We start from the raw sequence: 27,481 nt of genomic DNA, 5'->3' as shown, positions 1-27,481 counted from the left end.
GAAATCACATCCAGAAGTTGTTTGCGGTAGTCGCTATTCGCTTCCTTCAGGCGCTGTTCGATAGGCGGGATTCACTTTATAACTGATCAGCTTTCATCGTCTTAATTTGGTGCACCATCCATGAATGTCGCCATATACCTCGGGCACCCTGTGTCTACATTCGATGATCATCACAACTAACTCAATTTCTCCTCTTTCAACATTATCGACTCGAAAAACATTGCGCATGAGGCAAATTGCAGATTGAATGGATGCAGAAGAAGTCAGTAATGTAATTTGTACTTCGTATGTGCGCCACAAGTGCAATCCACGCTCGCCGTATTTTGTTACGTGTTTTGTAATGAAATGTAACGAAATGATCACTGCCCTGTTAGGAAGTAAATGTCTATCACGAAGCATTCATCTGTTTCTTAGCTGGAATGGTATTGATTTCGTTGTTATCACGTTTATATACGTTGCATTATATTGAATCTCGAATGCGAGACTTCGAAGATGACATCATGCACTATCACAATGCAGTGGTCAAATCAAAACAAAAACCGACGCTAAACCGACACTAGATTAGTGATGGACCCTGGCGGTAGCCGCCGTATGCAAAGGTCGAAGAAATAACCGCTGCAAGGATACATGCAGGTCTGTAGTCCTCCAAGCCAATGGAAGGAGTGGTGACGACACCATGCACGTGATGAAGAGCCACGTTTACTGTTCAGAAAAGTTGAGGGCCAATTGATATTGCATGGGAGTATGGCAGCGGCCGTAATGTTTGCTTAAAAATCCTCCTGAGGGCTCTTTCGTTTGATGATGAAGTCATGATGTGGAAGATATTGCCTCTGATTCTCACTCGTGGTTTGATTATCACATTAATTTGCCATTGCGCCGATGATAAAGGATTATCTGAATGAAAGCTAACAGTGTTACGAATACAGCGTTACTGGATGGCGATAACCAAGCTTGATCATCAAATTCGAGCCAAGATGTGAAAACACATTCGGTGTCATGTTTAGTTGACTTGTCGAGTCAGGTATTGGTGCGTGTAATCCGTCCGTGTTTGACTGACCGGTGGACCGAATAAATGACTTCTCAACCAGCACTCATTGTGTCAGATCGCCTAATCCTTTGTTAAATATACAGTATACTGTAATGGTCATTTGTCGTGTTATGCTATGGGGCGGCGTGCAGTGTACTCTGACCGCTGACTTGTGCACGGAATAATCATTTCTCGACTGGCTTTCTTGGTGTTCGCCTGCATGTGTGACTGTCCAGTGTATATCCCATTCACTCGGGCAGGGACATATCGAGCCTACATTTCTCAAAATTGAGCTGTAGCTCCTGCATGTGTGACTGTCCGTTGTGGATTCCACTCACTCGGGCAGGGACATATCGAGCCTACATTTCTCAAAATTGAGCTGTAGCTCCTGCATGTGTGACTGTCCGGTGTGGATTCCATTCACTCGGGCAGGGTCATATCGGGCCTACACATTTCTCAACATTCACCTGTTATTGTACTTGTTGTTATAGATTGTCTGATATTGTAAAATTTGTTGCAAATAAAATCATCTCAGGTTGTGAAATGTTGTCTGTTTTGGTTATTACTCCCTTTTTCAATAAACAACATACTAATGTATACTAACATTGCCAGGTAAGTATTAAAAATACAACTTACTAGAATATTTATTTCGTTGTTGTCATTATTTCATAATGAACAGATGCTGTTTCTGCAACGAAAGAAAATGTTATCTTTGTCGAGACACCTGCTTCCAAGCCTTGGGTCTTACTCGACGGATACAATTGCTTTTTGATCACCTCGACTCAACAAACAGAAACTAACTCCTCGCACAGAAAGAAACCCTAAAATTATTGAAGCTCTGTTCATCTCAATCATAAGCTCTTAATTACTTAAAATTCATTGGAGTAAAAGCAAAACGCACCAAAGTTAGACTACGAGTCATCATAAATATATACTTGCATGGAAACTTTGATGTCGTTTTCGTCTATGATTCGTGACTATTTGAATATTCAATCTAAAGGTCTAGCGATACATATCAAAGTGGCGTGACTGACTTTTTAAATTACTCTCTACATGATTAGGTTATGATTTATGTCCGTTTTAAGGAGTCTTTAGTGGCGAGGGGAAGTTTGATGTTGACTTCTGATGAAAAAGATAAATTTAATCGCGCAATATCAGAATTAAACTCGTATGTTGCTGGTTAAGTTGGTGGTTTCAATCAAGTGAATTATTTTTAAATGTTTTCTACCCGATAATATTTTGAGGCCTGCCTTAATTCATCGCCAGTAGTGCGGATTTGCATTTGTAGTTTGGTTGTTGAAACTATTTTAAAGCCAAAATGAATTAAATTGAAACGAATTATACATGCACTTGCATGTATTTACGATTTTTATTCCTTGTGAAAAGATTGGCAAAGAATTTAGGCTGTAAAACTTTGAATTTGACAGGTTCCCATAATGCAAATCCGAGATTCGTTTTAATTCCTCAAAAATATTTGTTAAGATATTGAATGGTGTGCTTAAGGAGTTGTTGGGTGACAAAATATTTGTACATGTAATTTGGTATGTGTACGTAATGACGTGATTGCTGTGTCAAATACGACATTAATACAGGTTAGATTCCGTGTTATCTGGTATAAAATTTGCCAACAAACTGAGAAAAAAAACTCGTGAATTTATTGCCTTGTGGCAAGTACCTTGTAACTTCTCGTTATCATACAATGTAACAACCTTACTTTTTCTGAAGTCGAGATGCATCCATATATACTTTTATTTTCATATATCACAGCGGCAATTTATGGTATTTTATCCAAAAAGTAGTCAAGACTCATTTATGGCCTATCCTTTTTCACAACCTGTATTCTTTAGCGCGGGTATCATTTCATTCAAGTCGCACTACAACGATAGCTCTTTGCTCATTTGTTTAACCTTTTGTATATATCGCATTTCGCTGATACTCATAGGGTTAAGACACATAATGTAACATGACGAATATGCGACTAACGGGATATCACGGTTTTGTGCTCCATGTCAAATTCGAATGTATTTATTGTAAAGCTGTATTATAGGCCGATTATCTCATACAAATCGAGGTCCGTTGTTGGGGTAACCTGCAGCTAAGGCCCTCTTGAAAATTCATGGTCGCGTCAGTAATGGGATTAGAGAATGGTTTTTATGATAATCCATGGCTGATGTCGTCGACCTACTTTAAGAATACTGCACCACACTTCGAGAAATACTTACACCACAGTGACTAACAATGTACATTCGTGGCGATATTGACGTAAAAGCGAAGTGATTTGATAGTAATTCAACTAACTACTATATAATATTTCTCATTTCGATTTGGCTAAAAAGTATTGGCATGTATCTTACACTAAATATCACTAGTCTCTAATATTTCCATTGTACATTATAGTTCATATTGTGTTAACACAGATGCAATCTCAGCCGCTGATAAAACAGATAAATGGATACGGCGAAACGCCAGGAGCTCGTACCACGTGATCACCCGTTAACAGATTGCAAGGGAAGTCTCATCCTAAGACAGCAAGCCAGGCTCAACCTCAAGTTTGCCCAACGCACCGATCAATAGACACATTTATTATAGCTATGGATGCGAGTTTAACAATTCCTTCGTAACGAGTCCGTACGTGATTCTTGTACAATTGTTTAGGGTAACTTGTCACAGCAGTGGCGGCTCGCACGGAACCCTTTAATTACCGGACAAGCGCATGTCGGAACGGCTATCGCCAATGTCCACAGTAGGCCTAGTTGGCGTAATTAGTAGGTATAAAGCGGATCAAGTTTAAGTCAAAGGAGTAGGGGGCCTTATTATATGACTTGTGGCAAGTTAAGGAAGGCTTAGATCGTTTCTCAAATGTGCAAAAGTTCGTGGATGTAAATGAGTTTCGGAGTTAACAAGGAATATATCGTACTGATAAGTGAAGCATTGATACCTAGGAGGTTCTTTGTGAGGATATGCCAATTGGTAAGTAAAAGTTTTATTAGTGAAAAATAGATGTTATCTTCAATATGTATGACAAACATGGTACAAGCTAGTTGGGTACATGTATAAGTGCGCCGCGGCTGATGATATTCGAAGTTGCAGGTGTTATTCTGCGTGTTTGTCAACATTATTTCTCCCTAAAATAATATAAAAAACAAATTTTACTCTCTGCGAAGAGAAAGTGGCTATTTGAGAAGGGCTATTTGTCCACGCATAGTACATGTACATGTCATCGGGTCAATCTTCTCAAGAACGTCCCAACAACAGTTTCTTTACCAAACAGAATGAAAGGATTTTTTCCGTACCTGCATCTTCATTTTGATAATGGCCTTTCATACTACGATAATGGAATTTGCTTTCAAGGAGCATGCTTGCGTTAGATGGAACTAATGGCAGCCATTTCGGTGATTGGGTGTCGGAATAACCTGAGACAGCACTCAACGGAAAGAAAAATACAAAACGCTTGCTACCATACCGAGTGAGTTATTGTTTGTTTGTAGCAACCGTCTGCCGCTCTGATAACCAGACAACGCCACGCCTGTTCTAAGATGCTAACGATTTAAAACATCCAGGCCCAGATCAGGCTAGATCGTTTGTTCAACACTTGTTTAGGTAAACAAGAAGATTAGTATGGTCAGACCATGATAATACTATCTCGAACTTATGGATGGATAAAATTACTTTGAATACGCTTCATATATTCAAAAACTTCTTCAATACTGTTTTCTGTATTTTCTATTTAATACATATATTTTCGGTCGTTACAATTACTCCTCAAGTTACACGTCTATTTAAAGCTACTAACTGTCAAAGGTTGTGAAGTATGGCCAAGAAGTCAATTTAAGCATCACACCGACCAATTGAGATATCTGAAACGGTTCCTCTTTTTTCGAATAGATACGAACCACATACGGACACAGGCTAAAGTACGTATGCCCTGTGACGCCATAACATTATTATGCCCTAGTTACTCTAAGATTACGCACATTTATTAGATCTTTATGAATGTTATACGGGACCCCATATGGACCTTCTTTGTATGGATTTTTATCTTCGACAGCTCAAGGTTTTTGCTACGCTGGTTATTTATACAACGCGCTTGGTACTTGTGTAAACAGGCTATTTCATGTTTCAGAATACACCGATGCGCTGATAACTCTGAATACACTAACCAGTACGTAGGCCCACGGGCCAAGGGCATGCTGGCCTTAGGCTACACGAGGCAGATGTTACAATCTACGTTCACGACTGGGTAGGCCTCAATGAATAATTAATTCTGAGACGCCATAAACACATTATCACGAAGCTCCTAAAGGCAGGGAATCGAGGTAGCTTAGTACTTATTCATAATGCAATAACGCATAAGGGTCTTGAAAGAAGATTTAATGAAAATAGAATTGTATACTCTCGTCATAGACACAATTCTAAAACAAATCCATTACAACCGATCGAATCCCAATTGACTTCTACTATACAGTCAGTTGGCCGCGCCCCCGTTCGCAGCGCCAAAAGAGCGTTTCTCTCTGCGTTGCGCTGCTACTGTCACCTATCGGTACAAATTTGATACTAATTCGCGCCATATTTGTGGCAGAGACTAAAACCTCTGTAGCATGCACGACTGTTCGGGGAGAGCGATTGATCAAAGATGGCGAAATTGTTAGTTATTGAAAGAAAAAATTGGTGTTTATTTCATCAAATTCCAAGCAAAATCAACCGAGTTTGATCAATTTTTCGAAATATGATATTTTCGCAATCTTCGCTGAACATACCTTACTCAAAGATATTTTCCAGCTTTGCGGCGATATTTGGTAAATTGATTTTTTGCGAAGTGGTTGACCAATCCTAAATGAATTCATATCTTTTAAAACATTTGAGCACCCGGTTTCCTAAATATTTCTTTTTTGGCACTTAATTTGGTGATTTTTCGAAGAAATCTCATTAATATTTATGACGTTTTGGATCACGTGATGTTAATCAAGCCGTTTTTCGCGGCAATTGCGTGCACGACGCGATATTGTAAAAATATTTTAATGCACAGCGTGTCTCAAAAAAATTGTGGTTAAAAGTGAGAATGGCATGATGGTAGCCTGTTTGAGTTCTGTTGATGAATATGCTTAGTCTGACTATAATTTCTACAACTTGTGGCCAAATGACCAGATGATTTTGAGCCTTTTGATAAAGCTACTGGTAGAATAGTCGTCAGAAATGTCAGAGCGACAGTGACTGAGTGAGTGTTATGTTATTGTTATGTTATGAGACTGGAGGTATGTCATGTGTTCCACCATATCGTCATTGATATTGTATTATTGACCAGGAATACTATCGATTTGTGTGGATGTGCTCAAACAGTAAAGCATGAGCCATGATGCTTCACTTCCGAAAAGATCCAGGTGACTGAGATGTCTACTACTACTGTTGGGCAATCCGGCTGATTCTTCAGAAATTTCTCTGTATATCCTCTGTGAAAATAAACTTTCTCATAATGATATATCTTTTGTTTGTTTGGTAATTTTAGTTGCCTATGTTTAGGCACTTTTTTGCCAGATTTGCCTGTAAAAGGCTGCCATAGTTCAGGAAAAGAAATCATATACACATTACAATGTGGATCTTCACGGTCCAAAACACCAGGGCCTACTAGGTGACATGGCTCAATAATAGGCATTGTCTGGTAATTTTGGACGACCTTTGGGTGGATAGTTTATTTTCCCTGACCCTGGCCTGGGTCTGAACGGGCTTCCAAGCCATCAATGATGCTTATAAAGCCGGGAATAGCCTCATCAGTACCCCCACAAGAGTTATTTTGTGCCAGACATCGCGCACAGAACTTGCCATCATCTCATTTTTAGAGTTGCTGTATCAGTAAAAGATAATACCAAAAAGCTGATAAAGTATGTAATTTGAGCAGCATGACCAATGCCAGTGTTAAAGGTGTAAACTTAACCTATTACAGGACATCTTCCTGCAAGATTGTGATTGGTTTAACTTGAAGTTTGTCATCAATTTGACTGTTGTAATTGTACATCCAGGCTGTTGTCATTCAGGAAAAATCTGCTTTATCTTTCAGCTAATACTTTCACTTCTCCAGTCAATCGGGTTTGATGAACATGTCAAGCTGTTGAATGGTGTAAACAATCATTAGCAAATAACGTCACGAATGAAAATAAGTTTGATTCCTTCCACTTGAAAAGTTCAACAGCACCACTTGCAAAAATTTGAATTTAGCATTGTGTTTTACACCCTTCAACAATTGACTGTCTGTTTGTTATTGGTGTTCTTGTTTCAATGTTAGCGTTTCACTGTTAAAGAGTTTCAAGATGCAGAAGAGAGGATTAGTTATCTTTAATGTTAAGTTTCTTCTTTGCATCATTTTGTCATTAAATTTGGGCAATGGTGGTCTCATGAAAGGAGGGATGGGACGGCAGGATGGGCTATTGGACAAGTTTTCATAATCAGTATTCTAGAACACGTTTTGTAGCGATGGTGGCGATCCTAGTGTTCGGGCCTCTTCGGCTCAACTTCGGATGTGGTCGGAACCTAAATCCGGCTGCAACATTTTCTGACAAAAATCAGAGGCAACTTAAACGTATTTTCTAGCCGTGCGGCAGAAATAATCATTTTTACTATCGTGTTATTCAGTCAAAGATACATATAACAATAAATATCAGTCATTACTTCTGAGCACGCGCGATGTTTTTGATGAGTTAGGTGCATTTATTCAACAAAATTACGTGAAAAAATTGCAAATTTTCGGGCGACGACCGCTGTTCAAAGTCACGTAAACAGCAAACCTCAGGACTTTTTACACTTTTTTCTTAATGAAACTACTAATTAATGTTTCATCTAGAATAATATCTTCCGTTTACATGTCATTCAGAAAGATTTTGGCAAGTTTAGGATCGATTTCCGACTTCATATTTTTCACGCCTAAATGTACGCGATAATGAGCTCGTAATGATATGCAGTGACGTCATAGCGCAGAGAGAATTACGCGGAAATGGGGCCGCGGCCAACTGACTGTATACACCTTCAGCATGTTCCCGACCACAGCACGAGCAACCTCGTCAGACCAAAAAGCTTCACGGCGCTATTATTTTGTCATGGTATCAGAGTATTTAAAGAGTAGGACGTCTTATGGCCTTTTCGTGTTTTTTTTGCGAAGGAAGTAATTTGCGTGACTCGATTAGTTATGGGCGTAAAACGCTCGATACTGATAGGTCGATCTTGCGGATCAAAGCTTTAGTCCGAATACACACTCAACCATTAGCCAATCTGAGTTTTTTGCAGCAACGTTACATGGGTTTATGAATGGCGTGCAAAAGACATTCGCATGTCTCGGTTCGGAAAATGGTGAGAGTCTTCATCACAATGGCTTTGCAAGAGAATACGGCTATGACTTTACTGCAATACCATTCATACATTTCTAACATATCCTTATTTGTAAGGGGCATGGTGGAATATGTTACTGTAAAAAAGTCTGAATAGACAGCCTATTCTTTGACTTTTCATCATCACGCAAAGATCCGTCATCAAATGATATAAGAGCAATATTGCCCAAAGGCCTTGATTAATTCTAACAACATCCTACAACCAATCTCACAAAATTTGCATATCTCTTGCTGTCATCGCAATGATTTACACAGTTATCTTATGAGCAATATGGCGCAGCAAAGTGTGCAACATGAATAACATTACTTAGTGGTACAATAAATGCAATAAAGGCAAAAGTCCATCTTGTTGTTTGAATTGTTGTCATACTGAACAAAGTTGATGTCAGCGACTGTTTTTCTTGCTTTGATGTATGTGTCCGGGAGCAGTGTCGTTCATGGCTGTCATTTTGACATTATTGTTCTTACCAAATTTCTTTGTTGTACCATATTCACCCGAGTCGGATCGAAGTCGCTCTTGAGACGTAGGACACGTATATGTCTATTCCGCGTCCGACTGATCATCGAAGACATTTTCGTGAAAGGGCAATCTTCGTTCAAATCAGCATTTTCAGTCAAGAGCTCTTATATTCGTTTAGCATTTAGCTATTCATTGGGTTGTTTGCTCTCCGATATAGGATGTCGAAGACAACAGACATATGGAGGCTGTGCTATTCTTAGTCATTTGTACTATCAGCATTACTAAGTCGTCTCTCCTATACATTTCCTGGACGCGTGACTACAGATCCGCCGCAATTTCCGAACTATTAACTGAGCCACAAATTCGTTTAGTATAAGTTTCTGGCTCTAGGTGTTGATCAAGTCAGGAGCATCGTGACGAAAGGTTTCTTTCTTCAAAACATGACCTATTGGTACTTTTCTATTACATTTTCCCCAAAATGCCGCGCCTCGATAGCCTGCAGAGTATTGCTGACATTTCTCTGTAACGGAAGCTTGGGAATAGTCAGGCAGTAATTGAGTTTCCGTAATCTGATTGGATGTAATGATTCCTTTGCGTTGTGTGGTTTCTCAACTAGTCATCATTTTCACATTGTAAAAGATTGATGTGATTTGCGATGACACCGATACTGTGTAAGGAAGACCTCTTGTAGGCAACTGTGCTTGTTGGCGAAAATACGATTTCGGAGATTTGACACCTTATTTCAGTTGTGAACGCAGAGTTCATCGTGGCGGCCATTAGCCCTCAGAGAGTGGTCTCGGCTGGTATTTTACTGAGATGTGGTATATCACTGATTTGTTATGACGGGCGCGGTTGGCTCGACCCACCCAACATAGTCACCAGCAGGTCAAGATGGCGACAGGCCAATCGTAACGATGGATATCTTAATCCAAACTCAGTAGACTTAAGATACATGTAACATAATTACAAAATACATGTATATATTTGTGCTCTATTATCTTAGAACTCTGGAGGCACGCTTAATTCGTTTTGGCCTCATGGTCCTCAAAGTTTCTTTTCATGTTGGGGACTGGATGTCTTGCTTATACCAGCATAAGAAATATTGAAAGTTTGTTTGAAGCAGTTCATGCCACCAGACCATGGCGTGTGATGAAATAAAAACTTTCTCACAAAAGAGGAAATCTCATTTGTTGGTTATTCTCTGCAGGTCCCACCAATTAGAGTGGTTGTCAGTGAGGGTGATTGCACGACTCCTTTTTTGAAGAGGAGGAATATCAAGCATACGAATGCAGTTAATCCAGGAAACACCTTTCCCAAGAGTGTCTGTTTTCCTATCTCTGCAAAATTCAGTCAAGTGAAGAAGTGCTTATTGACCGAAAATTGACACATGGTTCTATCATATGCGATGAATATTAAGATCTGCCTATTTGAAAATGGATCGAGTTATCAAAACTACACCAACTTATTTTCCACTTTAAGTTCGAATATGTTTAAAAATTGATGGTCTTACATGTATGCAAGATTCAAGAAGGCAGCAGCGCTGTATTAGCAAAGCTTACTACCAGCTACTTGTACTAATCACTCATATGTAATGGAAATCGTATCGGGATTTTCGACTTTGGTTAGTAATGCAAGCAATTATTTACAAGAACAGATAAACTGTTGCATAATACCGTTGATTTGAAATGGCTGAACTTTCTATGATGATCAAGTGATTGAACACGAAAGATTACAAGGAAAGATTAGCCTGGACATAGCAAACTTCCCGTTCTTGTCCCAGTTTATTTCCACGGTAACTTGTAATTGTCTACTTCTCTACCTTTCTCTGCTCAGCTGCTGTAATAATGATTTTATCCCATCACATTAATTTACAAAGCAGTAAGCACAATTTACGATCAGTTTTAATGAAAACGAACCCGAGACGAATTTGCGATAAACAGCTGTGACTGTGGATCCTTCGCTTCGATAATCCTGCAATTAAAATGGTCGATTCCCGGTAGAAGGATATAATTACGTCTATGGCGTTATGTTACAGGCCGAAGCCTGGGTGACTGGTTCATCGCCCCTGGCCTGTATTGCTACAAGCAACATGTCGGATGAATCTTAGAGTAACCAGACTACAGATTTGAAGTTGAAATAAAACCTTGACATATTATTTCCAAATACAATGTAGCAACAGATCTCTTCGAGTTGACTTGAGAACATTCTGAGTACTAATTTTCAATTTCAGCTCGGCTAAACTGATGATGATAACGAGACTAACCGAATGCGCTAAAATGTTTCAATTGCCCCCAACCATTTCATTAACCTATCATGTAATTGAATATGGCCAACTACAATGAAGTACTGATTTAACATTTTAGATAAAAGGCCGTGTAAACAGTCTATTTGCAACATCTGTCAATGAAATGGACAACACTCTCATAATATTAGTGTTGTGCTCTGTAACATTAGCCTAAGTTAACAATTATTGGCGATTTCCTCACAAATAGTTCCTTCGTTTTTCGAATAATATTCAATTTTAGCAAACAAGAAGGTTTAATCACATTGTGTCTAATCAATTGATTGGTAAACATACACTCGGAAATTTATAAAGCAGCGTGGAAACAATACCCGTAAATAAAGGGCTAGCCAGATTGATCATTCAATTACTTAATGTATGTTGTGTTTTCACAGTTCTTTAAGCAAAAACCATAGAGTTCAGTATTCTCTTTCATCACAGCTATGTGATGAGTGCGAATGATAAGAAGGTTGCGCATGTTCTCGAAACCTAAGGCAGTGACGGATAAAATGGTGAACCGAGCTGACACGCTTTAGCAAGTTAGCTACAGTCCTCCTAGAGCATTTCACATACCCCGCCTGAAAGTGTTACCCTTGGCCATACACTTCGTTTCGGGCGATGTGCTCTCATGTACTCTGATGTACTCTCTGATCTGCACGCTGATACAACCTGAAACTGCTGGTTAACTCATCGCAATAATTGACCCGCACTGCGACAATTGCAATTTGGCCAAGATGTCTCCACTAAACGTAGCAATAATTCCGCGACCAGCGTGTTCGTTAGCAGACTGGTCTCGTTACTTGGGTAATTGGCTTGTTTATAGCAATGATAGGGATCTCCACTGGCAGGTGGAGGATGATGATAACATCAGCAATGGTCGTGACAGGATATGGATGTGATGCCCTCTCCTTAGCGCGGCCATATGTGATGGTAAGATTCATGAGTCTGTCTCAACCCGTTGCTGATTCGTGCCATGAAGTACTGTTTCAAGGCGATCTGGCGCTGATTTGACCAACTGGAGTATGTCAGTGTTATTGCGGCAGACAGGATATTGAAACTCTCCTCGGCTTGGCCACATGTTGTTGAAGAAATGATTCAACAATGTTGACAATGTCACAATCATTCAAGCAGCAGAGCATTGTGTTGTGTTTACCTGGTTTATTCATCATGATATATTTAGTTAAACACATAGCATAAATAGATCAAGGTGAAAATCCTCCCCTGTAGAGGAGAAAAGAGCTGACAGTACATATTTATGCACACAGAGGCTGTACATGTACCTCCTTACCTTGTGAGAACTACACGGCAACGTGAAAACTTCTTATTCTCATAGGTGAAAACTGTTACACCTACCAGAGACTCACAGCCAAAAAAATCATTCAGACATGTCAAATTCGATCAACCTTCCGCCTAAAAGCCTTGATACAGCAATATCCCCACAAATCTTCTTCATTCACCGCCAAATCCTATTAAATTATGTTATCGCCCCATTGTCAGTTTTGATTAACGATTGGATTGAATTTAAAACTCATACCTGTCGCTACAATGATACTAAATCCTTTTATTATTTCCCGTCCCACACATTTCCATTTAAGCTGGTCGTGACAAGGAACATGAAGATTCCACTGATACGTATATAATATTTGTGAGCTGAATATACTGATATTGTTTTCACAGTTTTTACAAAAGGTTATGAAAGCCGTATAGCGAGAATATCACTCCAGAATATCTGTTACAGTCATATCCTTTTCATAATGAGCTCTTGGGATTTTCAACAGAAAGTTAATGCAATGTTTTGTTGTTATTTTGACATATTGCACCAACGTCATCAAAGAAGGAATTACAGACGCCACGATTAGCGCTAACTTCGACTGGTCTTGACAGTAACGCCATGAACAAGACTTGTTGAGCTGCTAGAAGACGTTGCGCCTGGGGGCTGAATCATCAGATGTGTTCCATAACGATGTGCCCATGTACAAAGAAACAGAGCACCACCAGGCAAATTGGTGTTGTTTGATCAGCGTCTTGGTTGACACTTGTTAAAGGAGGACTAATTTAAAAGGCAGGAGTTTGAGGTCAAATTAGTAGTCATCAGGTTGCGAGTAAGCAGTTAGGGCATGGGTTGAGTTGGTGTCTGCCCATTTCGCCTTAACCTTATTCGCCTTATCCAATTTTGCCTTCTCCCATTTAGCCTTCTCCTAACTTGCCTTTTCTCAATTCGCCTTCTACGATTTCGCCATCGTCTTATCTCGCCTTTGTTCCAATTGGCCTTCTTCCTAACTCGCCTTCCTCTCATCTTGCCTCATCCTAGTTTGCCTTTTCTTATTTCGCCTTTGTCCTATTCTGCCTTGGTTCCATCCTGCCTTATCTCATCTTGCCTTTTCCTGATTGACCTTTGTGTCAATTCGCCTTCTTCCCATTTTGCCTTCTCCCGTTTCGCCATATCTCAACTCGCCTTTTATCAATCCCCCTTCGTTAAGCAAGGGGTCTATTATTCGCAGGGGGGGGGGGCAGTGTTTTGAGTAGTTTAATGATTCTGTTCAAAAAATCTTTGGTACTTGTATTATCTCATGCTAAGTTATAGCATTGCTGTGAATGAAGAACATCAAACGTACCAAAACCATCTAAAGGGAACACTGCGTGGGACGTTCTTGAGAGCTAACTCGTTCTGTGAGAAGGCCTCATAATTCCCCAATGATCAAAGGAATACATCTTCCAGATTGCTGGATTTGAGTAGGCCTATTGACCATAGTCCATAATAAAGAACTTCAGAAGCACTCACACTTTGAATGATCAATAAAATACTTAGCACCCCCATCCCTCCTATATAGTACCAGGTCACAAGTCTTACTCATCAAAGAATGCCAAAACACTATGCCAAAATATTTCCATGAAAGACTTGGAAAACTCTAAGATTTGACAAACATGGGTAAAGATACTAAGTTGGTTTTGGAGATACATGTAAGCTTACATGTAGATGGTTCAGAAGTTATGAAGATTTGAAAATATTGGTAATTAAGCAACAGCCTTGGGTAGGGTACCAAAACATAATTCGTGGAAACACTCTTATATGAAAGACTGGCCCCACAAACATGGGTAAAAGAGACAAAAGTCTTTTGTAATATGGTATGTAATGTAATATGACTATAATGGCTGAGAAGGCGAAATAATACAAAGGCGGGGCGGGTAAAGGCGAGATAGGATGAAGGCGAATTAGGACAAAGGTAAATTAAGACAAGGTGAAATAAGAGAAGGCAGATTAAGACAATGGCAAACTGAGACGAAGGCAAGAATGGATAAGGCAACTTGTGATAAGGCAAGATAAAACAGAGGCAAAATAGCATAAGGCGAAAAATGAAAAGGCGAAAAAAGACAAAGGCGAGATAGAATAAGGCGGATTGAGAAGAGGCAAAATTGGAAAAGGCGAAATAGGAGAAGGCGAAATGTATATTTTTTAAAGGCAAAATGGGAAAAGGCGAAAAAAGACAAGGCGAAATGGGCATGAACCGTTGAGTTTGTTTAAGCGATCATTATACTCCTCATACCAACGTAAATAAGTTTATATTCATTCTCATACGAAAGTAAATAGTTTTATATTCATCCTCATACGAAAGTAAATAGTTTTATATTCATCCTCATACAAACGTAAGTAGTTTTATATTCATCCTCATACAAACGTAAATAGTTTTATATTCATCCTCATACAAACGTAAATAGTTTTATATTTATCCTCATACAAGCGTAAATAGTTTTATATTCAACCTCATACAAGCGTAAATAGTTTTATATTCATCTTCATACAAACATAAATGGTTTCGATGCACTGTGAGGTCATGGTTTTAACATGTTCAAATATACATGTAGAGCATGATTTGATGAAATGTAAAAACATTGGAGGTCAATATGCTGTGAGATAGAAGAGACCACTGTTGGTGACTTCGTGTAACTTAATAAGATTTTAGCTGGCTCCTGCCTGAAGTCCCCCTATAAGTTGGCGCCAGATCAGCAGGAACCTTGCAGTCCATGATTGCCGAGGCGACGCACCAATCGTAGTGGTAGACATACAAAGCTATCTCAGGGATATAAAACGTGACGTCCTCTCTTTGAGGTGTTAAATATATTTCCTCTTGGTAATTAGTCCTGAGTGGCTGGAATGCTGAGATAGTTTCTCCGTGATGGAACCCAGGATTTTCTGACGTGCTGGTGAATCAGTCACACTATAAAGGCAGCATAAAAAGAGGGGTTTCTTAGGTTGATGTTCACGATTATCTACTGGCACGAGTGCCGTGTATAGGATTGTCAATTTCGTGTCTCATCAGAACAAATATTGCAGCATGGGATCAACTGTGCACCGAGTGTTGCCCAGGTTGTCTTTTGTGTGCATGTAGCCTACAGTACATGGAAGAAAATCATCTTTATGTTGACTGTAGGAGACTAAATCTTAGAATGTTCCTAAGTTTCCCTGGTTCATTCTAACATAAACAACCCTTCTAAAAAACACGCGGCTGTTGTATTTACATAGTTCAATTTTTCACCAAGAGTAAGTTACCCGGCATACATTTACTTCATGGTAATTCAACATCACGCCTCTGTGGCTTTCCAACTTCTCCAAACAATGACATAATAAACAATATCGAAAAAAAACCTCACGAATTTCATACCAAAAAAACGATCCCGGCGAATTAACTGAAGCGAAATAAGAAAGATGTCATATACCAACCTCACTCGAGAATTAGGTTCATCATTAGCTTACCACCGGGTCCCAGGGGTGTTTCTGGCTAAGTGATTGAATAAGGAAACGGCCGCCAGGTGATTGAGACAGTTGATATTGGATAAATATCGCTAAGCATTCCTTCAGCGTATCTTGTCCCAGAAGCAATAACACATAAAGGAGACAATGTGCAAAGTGTCTGGTGGCCCTAAGGTCTCCGGCGGCATCAGTTAATTACAGCGTTTTTGTCTGGTGTAATGCCTTGTCATACCTGCTCTGTCATACCAGTTAGATGAACACCACGACAGTTCCCCGCGGGGTTTCAAATAAATGTTTCCGAACGAAACATAGGTAGTTTAGACCTAAAACAATCAAATTGGTTTTGACGGATTATTCCGAGGTTTGAGCCACTACGGCATTGTATCAGCATTGTGATTCAAAATAGTAGACCGGTTGAGGGCCGACGGAAATTAACAACAGACTCGCCAAACTCCTTTGTTAGTTGTTTAAGGGGCCAAAGGAACTGATCAGTAGGAGTGCCCTCTTACCTTATAGCCTTTCAATTTCACCAACCCGTATTCTAAGTTGAACCTCTACACTGATTGCATATCAAGGCATATCATAAGGTTAACCGCAGTCATCAAAATGCTGTTACCCATCCAAAAGTTAAAAAGGATTACATTCGACCAAGGGATCATGCTTGCAATGAAACAACAGATTAGTATTTTAAGGGGTTCTCAATTTTGGTAGAATAGTATAAAATTGCATTATTTCATCAATTACGTTTATACTTCACATTTTTGAAAAGGAAATTTGGGAAGCAGAGCATCCGAACAAAGTGCTCTTACTCAACACGAAATAATTCTATTCAAAACGCCATTGATGAGACGTTTTCCAAAATCACAGCATCGCATTAGGAGAGGTTTCAAATTGCTTATTTCGTCAATTGGCTACAATGTCAACACTCTGAGGTCATTCCGTATGCAGTTAGACATCTGAAATTATCTCTGTGGCAGCCAACGGAAATCTCACTGTTTACTTGAGGACGCGGTGCTATCAAGTGGCTTGCTGTTGGGAATGATATATGTGGCTCTTAAGAGAGACTGTTACAGTAGATGTATAGCACAGCTAATAACGACTGTCCATAGACTTGCAAATCAAAAACTTATCTTCAGAATTGCACCATCAAATACGAGTGTTGGGTCGGTCGAAAGAAGTATACTATCGCATGTCGATTGTCATTTGTGGCCAGCTGCTCAAACTATGGGCTATTTCTGAATCAAGAAAGAAGTACTTGTGATTAACTTAACCATGTTTGCAGGAGTTAATTGGCCGGAGGCTGTAAAATGTTTTGCCATTTGGTAACCTCGTAGGAGGATTACGTAGGTGCATAAAGTTGTCACTGCTACTGTGGATCGTGGTCATAGCTATCTCGATACACTTATACTCCAGAATGAACTGGATCATTCAAAGAACAAGCTCCCGAACCTCACGGAAATAGAAAATAGAAATACGTAGTAAATAGCTTAAGGTAGTTTGATCTTGAATATGTATACGGTCGATCCTACCAAGTGATGGCACATCCAGGTAGCCTTCTAATACATAATGGAATATAATGCATTGCCCGATGCATGACAGGCGTTCTAAGCACAGCTTCCTGTTGAGGTCCAGGTCATTGTTGTGACTGAACGTGCCAAACCCTCTGTCGCTATTTGCAGACAGCTAATCTCGACGCTTTGTCCCCGGAAGCAGGATGACAAGACGATCAGACTAATCTGGAGAAATCCCCGTCAGACAAAGGAGAGGACTGTCTCATCGATTGGCAGCACACCTCACAGCCACGGTCCTGATGAAGTCACTTATCGCCCCGCCGATACGGTAGCGGTCACATTGGTTTTCCATTTCCGGTGTATAGTTGTGTTGGCTTTGAAGTGGAAGCCTCATAATGCCACCGGTTGGTTGTTGTTGTGGTTGGAGGAAATCAACTTGTTGCTTTAATGAGTTATGCCAGATATTGGAAACGTTCAATGTGATTGGCTACATGCAAAGGTGAATATTTCCAGTAAACTGATACAATACACGTTTCTATCAAAGAAAAATAAAGCACTGACTGGTTTATTTCTTCATCTTGATCCCCATTAAAAACGCCAGCGTCGTCTTCCAGAACTGTTGGTCAAGTCAAAGTCAACTAAAGGCTTTCGATATCGACACATCTTGTACAAGGTTGCCTCAGGCAGTTTTTAAACCTGTAACAAGCTCCGAGGTAAAGATTTCTTACGGCTAAGCGTGAAATTGGTTTGTCTAGATTTCCATTTTGCAAAAACAAGTGTAGCTTCCTGAACTCCTTCGATACCGTTCGTTGATAACACTTCATAGAATACAGCGTTAAGGCTCCTCAAACAGTTTTCCTTTTCCATGTAGTCGAATGCATCTGATCATACCAAGTCTGTCACGACCCGGGAACATGGCAGAATAGATTCACTCAATCTCATTATTCCATATAGGACGAAAGATGTAATTGAGCAAACAAGATTGATGAGTAAGCAGCTGTCGACCCTGCCGACCTCTACTCAATCCCCACCCGCTTGTTCCGAGCACATTGACATCATGTGGTGCTATATTTCCCAAACTTTTATGATAATTTGGTTCAAACAATACCAGCTGAAAATCTTTGCAACTTTATTTCTCCTCAGAGTCGCAGCCTTCATCCGCTTGATGAAGGACCTGGACAAGAAATTCAATGCAAATTTGCCTTTGGTATGTAAAATGCGTGTTTAAAAGTAAATGCAGGCGTTACACCAACAGGATATGGGAAGGGCCAACATGGGTCATGATATCACCAGCCAACTGCTTCATTACATTAGTGCCCGCTGCTGTCCCACGGGCACAATACCCAGTTCAAGCTCATCGGAGAGGGCAGTTCCAAATACATTATAGTTCTGAAGCCATGGCTTTTCAGTGAAGCTGAATATTAGTATGTCATCTCTTTGACTGCGATAGGAGAAAGATCTAATAAGTTGATCCTGCGCCGCTAAGGAACCTGTTTCAGGTGTGTCTTTAGGAATCAACTGATAGACCATGATCGCACTGATGTTGCAACGTCGATGAAAATTGTTGCAGCTTCTCCGCTAGTGATCAAGATGGCGTTTGAGTATTATCACATAGTGTTACCATTGATTGACCATCGATGGTGGAATGGGGAGTATTGAATTGGGTTTCATAAAATATCACGAAAAACCAAATTATCACACACTGATTTCTTAACCGTTGTTTTGATTTATTCTCAACGTACGATGCGAGAAAAATATTATCCAAGTGGATGTTTTGTTGCTTTGTGAGAAAACCCCCCATCTTATACAACTAGAGCTGCGGTCACCGCCGCCGCCAAACTGTATTCGGCCCCAGTGCTGCTTTGGCGTATTTTGATACATGAACTTCCCGGCCGCTTTCGCCCACAACCGAACCAAATTCAGGAAACTGTTCAATAATAATATAGTGGATTTGACCTTACTTCCATGACACTGGCGTGTCAAGTATAATGATACCCCTTCTAAGATGGACAGCGAATCTATGACGTCAATATGTTGTGGTTTCTTCAACAAGATTAGCTTTAAAGGTAGCGGACGCTTCTGTGTACTAATTAGTCCATTCTTTGATGTCTGATTCTGCTGTTCGCTTTTTCGATAGAGATAGAGTGAATGAGGATTATTCGAGCTTCGACGGGAAACAGGTCAGACTGAATACAAATGCAGGACGAATTACCATGCTACTTTCTTACCTTTTTCTTTCTTATATCTCGTAATGGCGGTGACCATGAGATTTATGACACACCGACGGGTACGTCGTTTATTTGCCGGAAACAATCTGTGTGATATGCGTACAGAAACTGTAGTTCGGAAAAGGTGGATTTAACGTATTGTTGCTCAACTTCTGCGTGATTGAAGAGAAAAATATGCTGAGCGAATTGAGGGAAGAAAAACGTAACACTTTAAATAAAGTTGAAGCTACGTAACGCTGATGTGTAATGGATGATATTGTGTAAAGTAATCTTGGAAAAACTGCACTTTTGGTCGATTTCTTTAAGATAACATACACAATCATGCGCCCTTTCTTACCTGATGGCAGAAAGAAATCAAAGCTGTATTGTATGAGTCGCCAAAACCCACCTTGTCTTAGTACGTGATAATTTGGATATTCTGGGGTCATCTTCGGCACGTCCAACTGTGAAGGGGGAAGGGTTGAAGTAAATGACGTGGACCCCTGTGATATCACATGTTCTCATCCCAATGCGAAGAGTATGACCCTGAACATGGTCCACCTTTACTGCGGTATGTTGTTTGCAGGCAGTAGATGTGGACTTGTAACAAACAAATGTTATTATGCACATACGTCCTTGTACATGCAAATATAGTGTGAAAAAATATGTATTTAGCTGATTCGTCGCGACTACGTGTTATTGTATCAATATTATAGTTTGCAATATGTATCATGATGTGACTAACCTTTAGGATACCTTTGTTTGGTAAGATGAATGTGTGACGCAATATCAGTATGGTTTTATAAACAGTAACTATTCCCTCGGCACAACTGGTGATTCTACCTTTTGAGATCATTAGGATTACTCTAACTGTTAGACTCGCATCACAATCAAATGTTGAGATCAAGGTATAAAATCAGGCAATTTTTCATATTGGACTATTGGACTACATGTATTAAGGAGGTAAGTCTGAATACTTCACCTTTGGCCCGTTTGCTGTCTCTTACATAGCTTGAGGTAACAAAGTCAATCTCGGGAATTAGTTTTTGGAGATAAAAAGAGGATTCATCAAACAGCTTGTCTCTGTCCTCCTGAAAGACCTAAGGTCTGATCAGCAACATCCCTGTTTAATATTGACATCAAATTCAATATCACTCATCGTGAAATCCGAGAAGTTAGCTGATACGTTGTTCCAAGTTCCAATTTTCGAAACGTGGATTGGTATTTTGCGATAGAGTGATCCTGGTTTTTGGTACAACGGACCACGATACCCAAGCCGTCCTATTAAAAAAAAGGTTCCTCTCATTCTCAATCCGTTCTTCAACTGCCGAACGAATACATTATCCCCAACAAAATAACGGGTGTTTGAAACCGTTGGTACACTTGTCTCCCCGTAATCTACAAAATATATATCACGTTTTCTCATGATATTTAAAGGCAGATTGTGATGTACCCGTGAAGAACACCATCAGATGTAGCATGGGGTGTATGTATCCGGGGTTATGTAGCTATGTGTTTGATGTAAACCTTTTAGTATGATTCCTTCAAGATGCTGTTATCAATATTGACGTTAACAACTATAACAAACATCGTAAATATTATTTCAGGTCATGGTTAGTCATGGTACCGGTAACAATAAATTCTCATTTCTCAATTCTTGCGTTTGCAGGCCTGATGTAAAACCTTCCATCATGTTAGAGTTTGTATGCATTTATTTTTTGGGGGCTTTTATTTTCATGCCATAGACCTTGCCTAAATAGTATGGATGTGTTGGTGGTCAATATTCTCATCCCGTCTGCAGAAATGTCATGGAAACAACTATCCTCAATGTTAGGAAATGCTCTTTCAATGTATTAAGGTGTTGAAACATTCAATTAGCTGATATAGGCACACCAGCCCCTCGCTCGTTGTAATTATCGTCTGAAATGTCATCAGACAGGTGTACATGTTCATGACAATCGTTGTGTTCGTATGAAACCCAGACGACGAACGTGATATTAAATTCTCTGCGTGGTCTTCTGAGAACTTTGACAAGTTTCTCTGTATGATTGGTAAGGGAGAAGTGCAGATAGTCCTTATATATACTGATGAACTAATTGAGACAAGCTAACGAAGGGCCAGCTTGGGCGTGGATAAAGGCTACCCATGCTTGCCACTATTCGCTGTCGTATGTAGTATCTGGTTGCTTCAAAGATGTACGTTTTGTCTTTCCTTTGGCCATTTTGTACTTTCTTGACTGACATAAAGTTAAACATCGGTACAACCCACCCAAAATAAGTTTCTAAATGTGATACCATTCGCCCTTTCTGTTTCCAGGGACTATTGAGTGCATGTAATGCGATACCATTCGCATTTTACGTTCCCAGGGACTATTGAGTGCATGTAAAGTGATAGCATTTGCATGTAATGTGATACCATTTGCCCTTTCTGTTTCCAGGGACTATTGAGTGCATGTAATGTGACACCATTTGCCCTTTCTGATTCCAGGGACTATTGAATGCAGGAACTATTGACTATTGAATGCATGAATGCATGTAATGTGATACCATTTGCCCTTTCTGTTTCCAGGGACTATTGAGTGCATTGAGTGTGATACTATTCGCATTTTATGTTCCCAGGGACTATTGAGTGCATGTAATGTGATACCATTTGCCCTTTCTGTTTCCAGGGACTATTTAGTGTCTGTTGTGTGATACCATTCGCCCTTTCTGTTACCAGTGACGATTGATTGCATAAATGCCCTCCCTCTTTCCAGAGACTGTTGACCGTGGTGTGAGATAACGCTATGCACATGAGGAGACAGGAATTACAACAGATTCTAATGGGATTATTTCTGGCAGTCTTGGTTGTCGCCTCGGAAAACGGTAAGTGAAAAAATGACAAAGTCGTTGGGCGGGCGTTCTCGCAACGCCAAAAAAAGATAGTCTACATTTTATAGGAAATTAGAATAACCTAAATCGGCGTTGAAACACACCCATTTCCTTCTTTCGGGTGCATAAAATGCGTTGATTTGGTTTGCAATACAAGTCACCCATGAATTGTCCGCCATCATGGTCCCCGTTGCACAGACGGACGATCCCAAATGTTTGGTGTCCATGGTGACGATCTCTTGATCGGATGGGAAATCCTAGTAAAACCTATCAACTGATGGGATCACAGCTGTCAGCCTGTCATCATATTTCGCTTTAAAATGCCTGCTGTTGACAATGGGATAATGGCTTAGTTAAAATCAAAAGGCGACTCCCGGTCACAGTTTGAGCGGAATCTGACGCGACAAGCCTGGCCGGTGAGATATGATTATTTTTGTCTCCCGCAAAAAACAACTGACTGTTCGATCTGACAAGGTTATTATCAATCCCAATGAGGTGTGTGTTTTTATATGCTGCTGTTGATGTAACACAATACCGTTGCCAGGCCGCGGGCTATCACTAGTTTTAAAGAACGAATCTGTGTTTTGCTTTGAAAATGAACTTATGCCAATGGCCTCACATTTCTAGGGAGGCAACGCAAATCTTCGAATCAGAAACGACCACATTGGTGGCACTATAAACACATTCAAACCCAAAGGAAATGGTAGCCAATATTTCAACCAAGGATCGTACAAAATCGGCTCGGTGAACATTCTTGAGACAATTTTTGTGTTAAGTTTTTGCCGAATTCCATAATGAACATCAAGAACCTTTGGTTCTCTCGTTTCACCGATCAAAGACTGTTGAAACCTTTGGACTATTGTAACGAATTAAAGAAAATCTTCTAGTCGAACCTCATTAGATACATATATGTTAATGTCTTGTGCAGTAAAACTCCACTAGATAGCTTTGATATCAGTGTGATATACCACTTTCAAACTAAATCTGACGTTTTTATTGAATACGCTATTCAAAACTAGTGACGACCTAAACCAAGTCCCTTTCTGATTTATTTAGGAAAGAGCATTTTTATTTCCCAACGTTATCATTATCAATACTTGGTAATTGTAAACTAGATTACTTCGGCAGATAAGATGATGTGATGTCAATTTGTTGATTGCAGTTATGGCCTCAAGTCTCAATAGGACAATTATATAGGTATTGACATCGAATCCTCCGTAGTCTTGTTCAGGAAATTGCAAGCCCTAACAATGTATTTAAGTGTGTATGTAATTGCCTTCTCAGTAGAAATGCAATCAGTAAGGTTAGACATACCGCTTCACTCCTACGCATCGGTGAAATCGGATTTTCCGAAGACGAAAGTCAGGCAGTGCAGAGTACTCCCCCCCCCCCCCCCCGATCGGTCAGCATGTGTTATGGTAACCGGCCTAAAATGGTTTATTGGCTGATTCCACAAATTACGCTGGCTCATCAGGTTATAGGGGTTGTTTAATACTAGGAATTCGCATTGGCAGAGATACCTTGGCGAGATGCGTCAGTTGCTCGGGAGCTACGGGCATAGCTGTGAAGTGCGTTCGTCAGGTTAATCACCTGCTGCGGACGGTTCGTACCCCAGCTACCAGCGGATCGAAGCGAATTTAATTTGTTGCGAAATGCCGTTAATTCCAGCCCGAGGCAACATAATATTCGCTGGGAGAGAACACATCATCAGCAGATTGGGATGATTCGTATTAAATGGAAGGGGAGGGATGAATCGGGTATCGCCACATGATTATTTCTTCAAATTGGTCTAGAAACTTGTTTTAAGTGATCGCGCCAGATTTCGGTTATCAAAAATGCACCTCTGTTCTGTTAATGGTGGTTCCTTTAAGTCATGGTATCAGCGTTCATTATATACCTTTAAGAGTTTGACGGGTAAAATCAGCGGCGTTCACGCTCAAATGACATTTTCGTTCCGATGGTCACTCAACCGTAAAGTCTATCATAAGAAATTGCCTTGGAATGAAATAAAGAAAGTGGGTAGATGGTCGATGTCGAATCTATAGGCGAGATTGTTGCGGTATCCATAAATCGATTTGTTTGGTGTCTGGCGGGATGTTAGAGTCGAAAATAAGAGTGGAACACTGCCAAAGTTCTTGAATAAAAAAGACGGTGTATGAAACCATAATTGGAGAGAGAACGCCTCTTCAGGGAAAGAAAAGAAGCTCTCATACAGCTTCCCAAAAATGATAATTGACAGTTTTGTATGGTGCCCTTCACTGACTAAGGTCGATATGTATCAAAGCATTTCACAAACAACAGCCATTAAAACTGTAGTCCTTCGCAGAGGCCCAATGGGGCATCACTGCTGCGGCAAGTAGTTACATTTGTTTCAGTGCTCACTTGAGCTCGTCGTGTGAAAGACACAAACCGATACAAGATCTTCGGGCTTCGAACCCACGACCCTTAGATTCAGAGTCGGACATATTAATCACCACGCTTGTAAAGCTCTGAAAGTTCAGAATGTAATGGTAGATTTTTAGATCAGCCTGTAGTAGTCGTCAAAAGCAATCGTCTGAAAATAAGTAAGCATTTCAATACTGGTGCCAGACTGCCTGTACGTGAAACATAACCGATCAACTTGCCGATCAATAATCATGACTGGTAACAAATAGATTGAGCATTCTCTTCCACTAAACATGACAGTCCAATCGATCAGGCTGGGTGCTCTTCCTGGAATGGGACAGATACTGTCCTTTACAATGTAGCTCTTTTCTGCTGGAATGGTCGGGTTGTGTCCCGTCGGAAACTGCAGTCTGCTTTCTTTGTTAGTTAGGAGCTCGTCTGCGGTGACCCCAATCCATGATTTTGGCAGCTTTAGATAGCATTTCATCATAATGATTGCCTGTCACATGCAGCCAATGCTGACACTCTTTTTCCAAAAGCAAGAATCAGTACTCTTTGCAACATATTTCTGCTATAAAACCATGTGGCACAACCCGAATATTCTCAAGACAAAAAGAATTGCGGTTTAAATTTTGTTAGGCACAGAACATGATCAAACGTTTACCTTCTGGTCTACATCAAAATCGCCCATGGGAAATCAAGCAGCTGTTAAAATACCTCCAGCACCAATTTCAACTGGTACCTATTTGTATTTCTGGGTTGAAAGAAGCAACCAATGAGTTGAGAATCGTCCATAATTTAAAAACATAAGTGAAAGTCAAGCCATGACCTTCATTTTGAGAGCACTGCGTCTTAATCATTACTACATTAACAAAAGTAGTTAAAGGTTCCTCCTCAGATAAGTAGTATAGTGTGCACTTAGGCACGAATGTGACATCAGGGGTCAACCGGTGCAAATGAACTATTACTGATTCCCTTTTCAACTCACTAGTCTCAGTCTTCTTCAAAGGAAGTGACAGCATGATAATGACGTTTCCTCTACACGATGAATGCGTTTGTCATGGTGGTGGTCTTCCCTATGGAAAGGTATAAGATAACTCGCAATTGACAAAGAGATACTGGTGCTGATGGCAACGCCTATGGGGTAAGGTATGACGGAACGGTTTGCAACCGCAACGTAGTTCGAGTGGCCATATCAGGTGACATTCGTAACATGACTGAGGGTTCAGTAGCAACCGTCTGTCACCAAGTTGCCATTATCGCATTCACATTGGGCGACTGATTATGTTCACATCACAAGGGTTTATGATTAAATGACAGACAACAAGTGGTATATAAAGGGCGAGTTTACTCCATCTGTTGTTCAGCTGAACAAGGATATTTGTCAAACCTTGAGAAAAGAACATGCAGTCGATTACTCCACTCAACCAATCACCTGAGCTAGTGAAATGACTGGTGGTATATGCGGCAACTAACTGTGACATTATCTATGTCTCATTGGGTAATGACAATGCTTATCTTCAAATCACTCTGGTTAACGATCCCATTCGAGAGGTGGACATACAGTCGATTAGTCTAGATGACTGCCTCTTCATCCAAGTAGCTGGTCCCAGAAAGCACTACTGTACGGCCGAAAGTTCAAGCAGCAACATCTTGACCACCCGGCCCGTGCCTAGGTCTTTGGGATCGCAAGGTTGGATCGTTTGGATGTCGACGACATGTGCACTTTCGTCACTTTCTGCCGTTGTGCAAACTGTCGGCCCACTTAGTGCGCATGTCGCCGGCACCCCGACGCCACAACCCATATTATCTGGTGCCATATAATAGGTCTCGACCTACATGGTTACCAGTGTAATGCATGTACGTTTTATTTTGTTCATAATTCAATGTCTTGTCATGTTATATCAAATATTGTACATGTATTTTACACGAATAAATAAAACAAGACTTCTCGATTACTTCTCAGTGATACAAACACAAATCACATCACGTGGGTTTACGATCAGATCCGCGATAAGAATAAGCAATCGATAGGCCTTGATGACAACCCCTTTCAACGAAGCAGCTGATCTATCAAAGTGGGCTTCACCGGTCGACCAGCGCTTATCATATTCATGAAACACGGCGGGCGACCAGCGAGATATTAGTTTTAGCAAACGAACCTTTGTAGTAGGACGGCAGTTGGTAGATCAATAAATATGAAGATGATTAATACAAGTATTTTATGCTTGGCCGTAGAACATCTAAGGATCATAGGCTGAGGCGATGGTGTTGGTATCACTTGATGCACGTACAGTATGCGTTGTTGAGAATCAGGCACGTAAATTAGGTAATTTTTTAAGTGGTATGTTGGAGCTCAAGTTTCGTACTAATCACAGATAGTAACATGCATACACTTGTGGTTCAAAGTTTATGGACTTCCAGTTGCATTTGATTTCAGTGACGTTCAATAGAAAGCAGAACGAGACACTTTTAGCATGTCATGCTCAAAGAAATCCATTTCAGGGTGCTATCATGTTTGAATGAAGATTCGAATTCATTGTAATCGATCATGATCTTTGAACTGATAGTGATCCAAATAAGCTGAAGGGCACGTCTCACTTTGATCATACTCATT

General features: G+C 40.2%; 1 protein-coding gene across 1 annotated transcript in view; it reads left to right on the top strand.

Moving 5' to 3' along the window:
• Positions 1 to 3,577: 3,577 nt before the first annotated feature.
• The window catches only part of LOC135483202 (neuronal acetylcholine receptor subunit alpha-10-like), a 55,411-nt gene continuing 31,507 nt past the window's right edge, over positions 3,578 to 27,481 (top strand). The window contains exons 1-2 of the mRNA XM_064763859.1: positions 3,578 to 3,997; positions 22,365 to 22,473. Of these exons, the coding sequence (XP_064619929.1) occupies positions 22,395 to 22,473 (79 nt within the window). The 5' untranslated portion in view covers positions 3,578 to 3,997; positions 22,365 to 22,394. The remainder of the gene's footprint in view (positions 3,998 to 22,364; positions 22,474 to 27,481) is intronic.

Source organism: Lineus longissimus, chromosome 2 (assembly GCF_910592395.1).
Source record: "Lineus longissimus chromosome 2, tnLinLong1.2, whole genome shotgun sequence".
Classification (NCBI taxonomy): Eukaryota; Metazoa; Nemertea; class Pilidiophora; order Heteronemertea; family Lineidae; genus Lineus; species Lineus longissimus.
The sequence above is the reverse complement of the archived record's forward strand: the minus strand, read 5'-3'. Positions and strand labels throughout refer to the sequence as shown.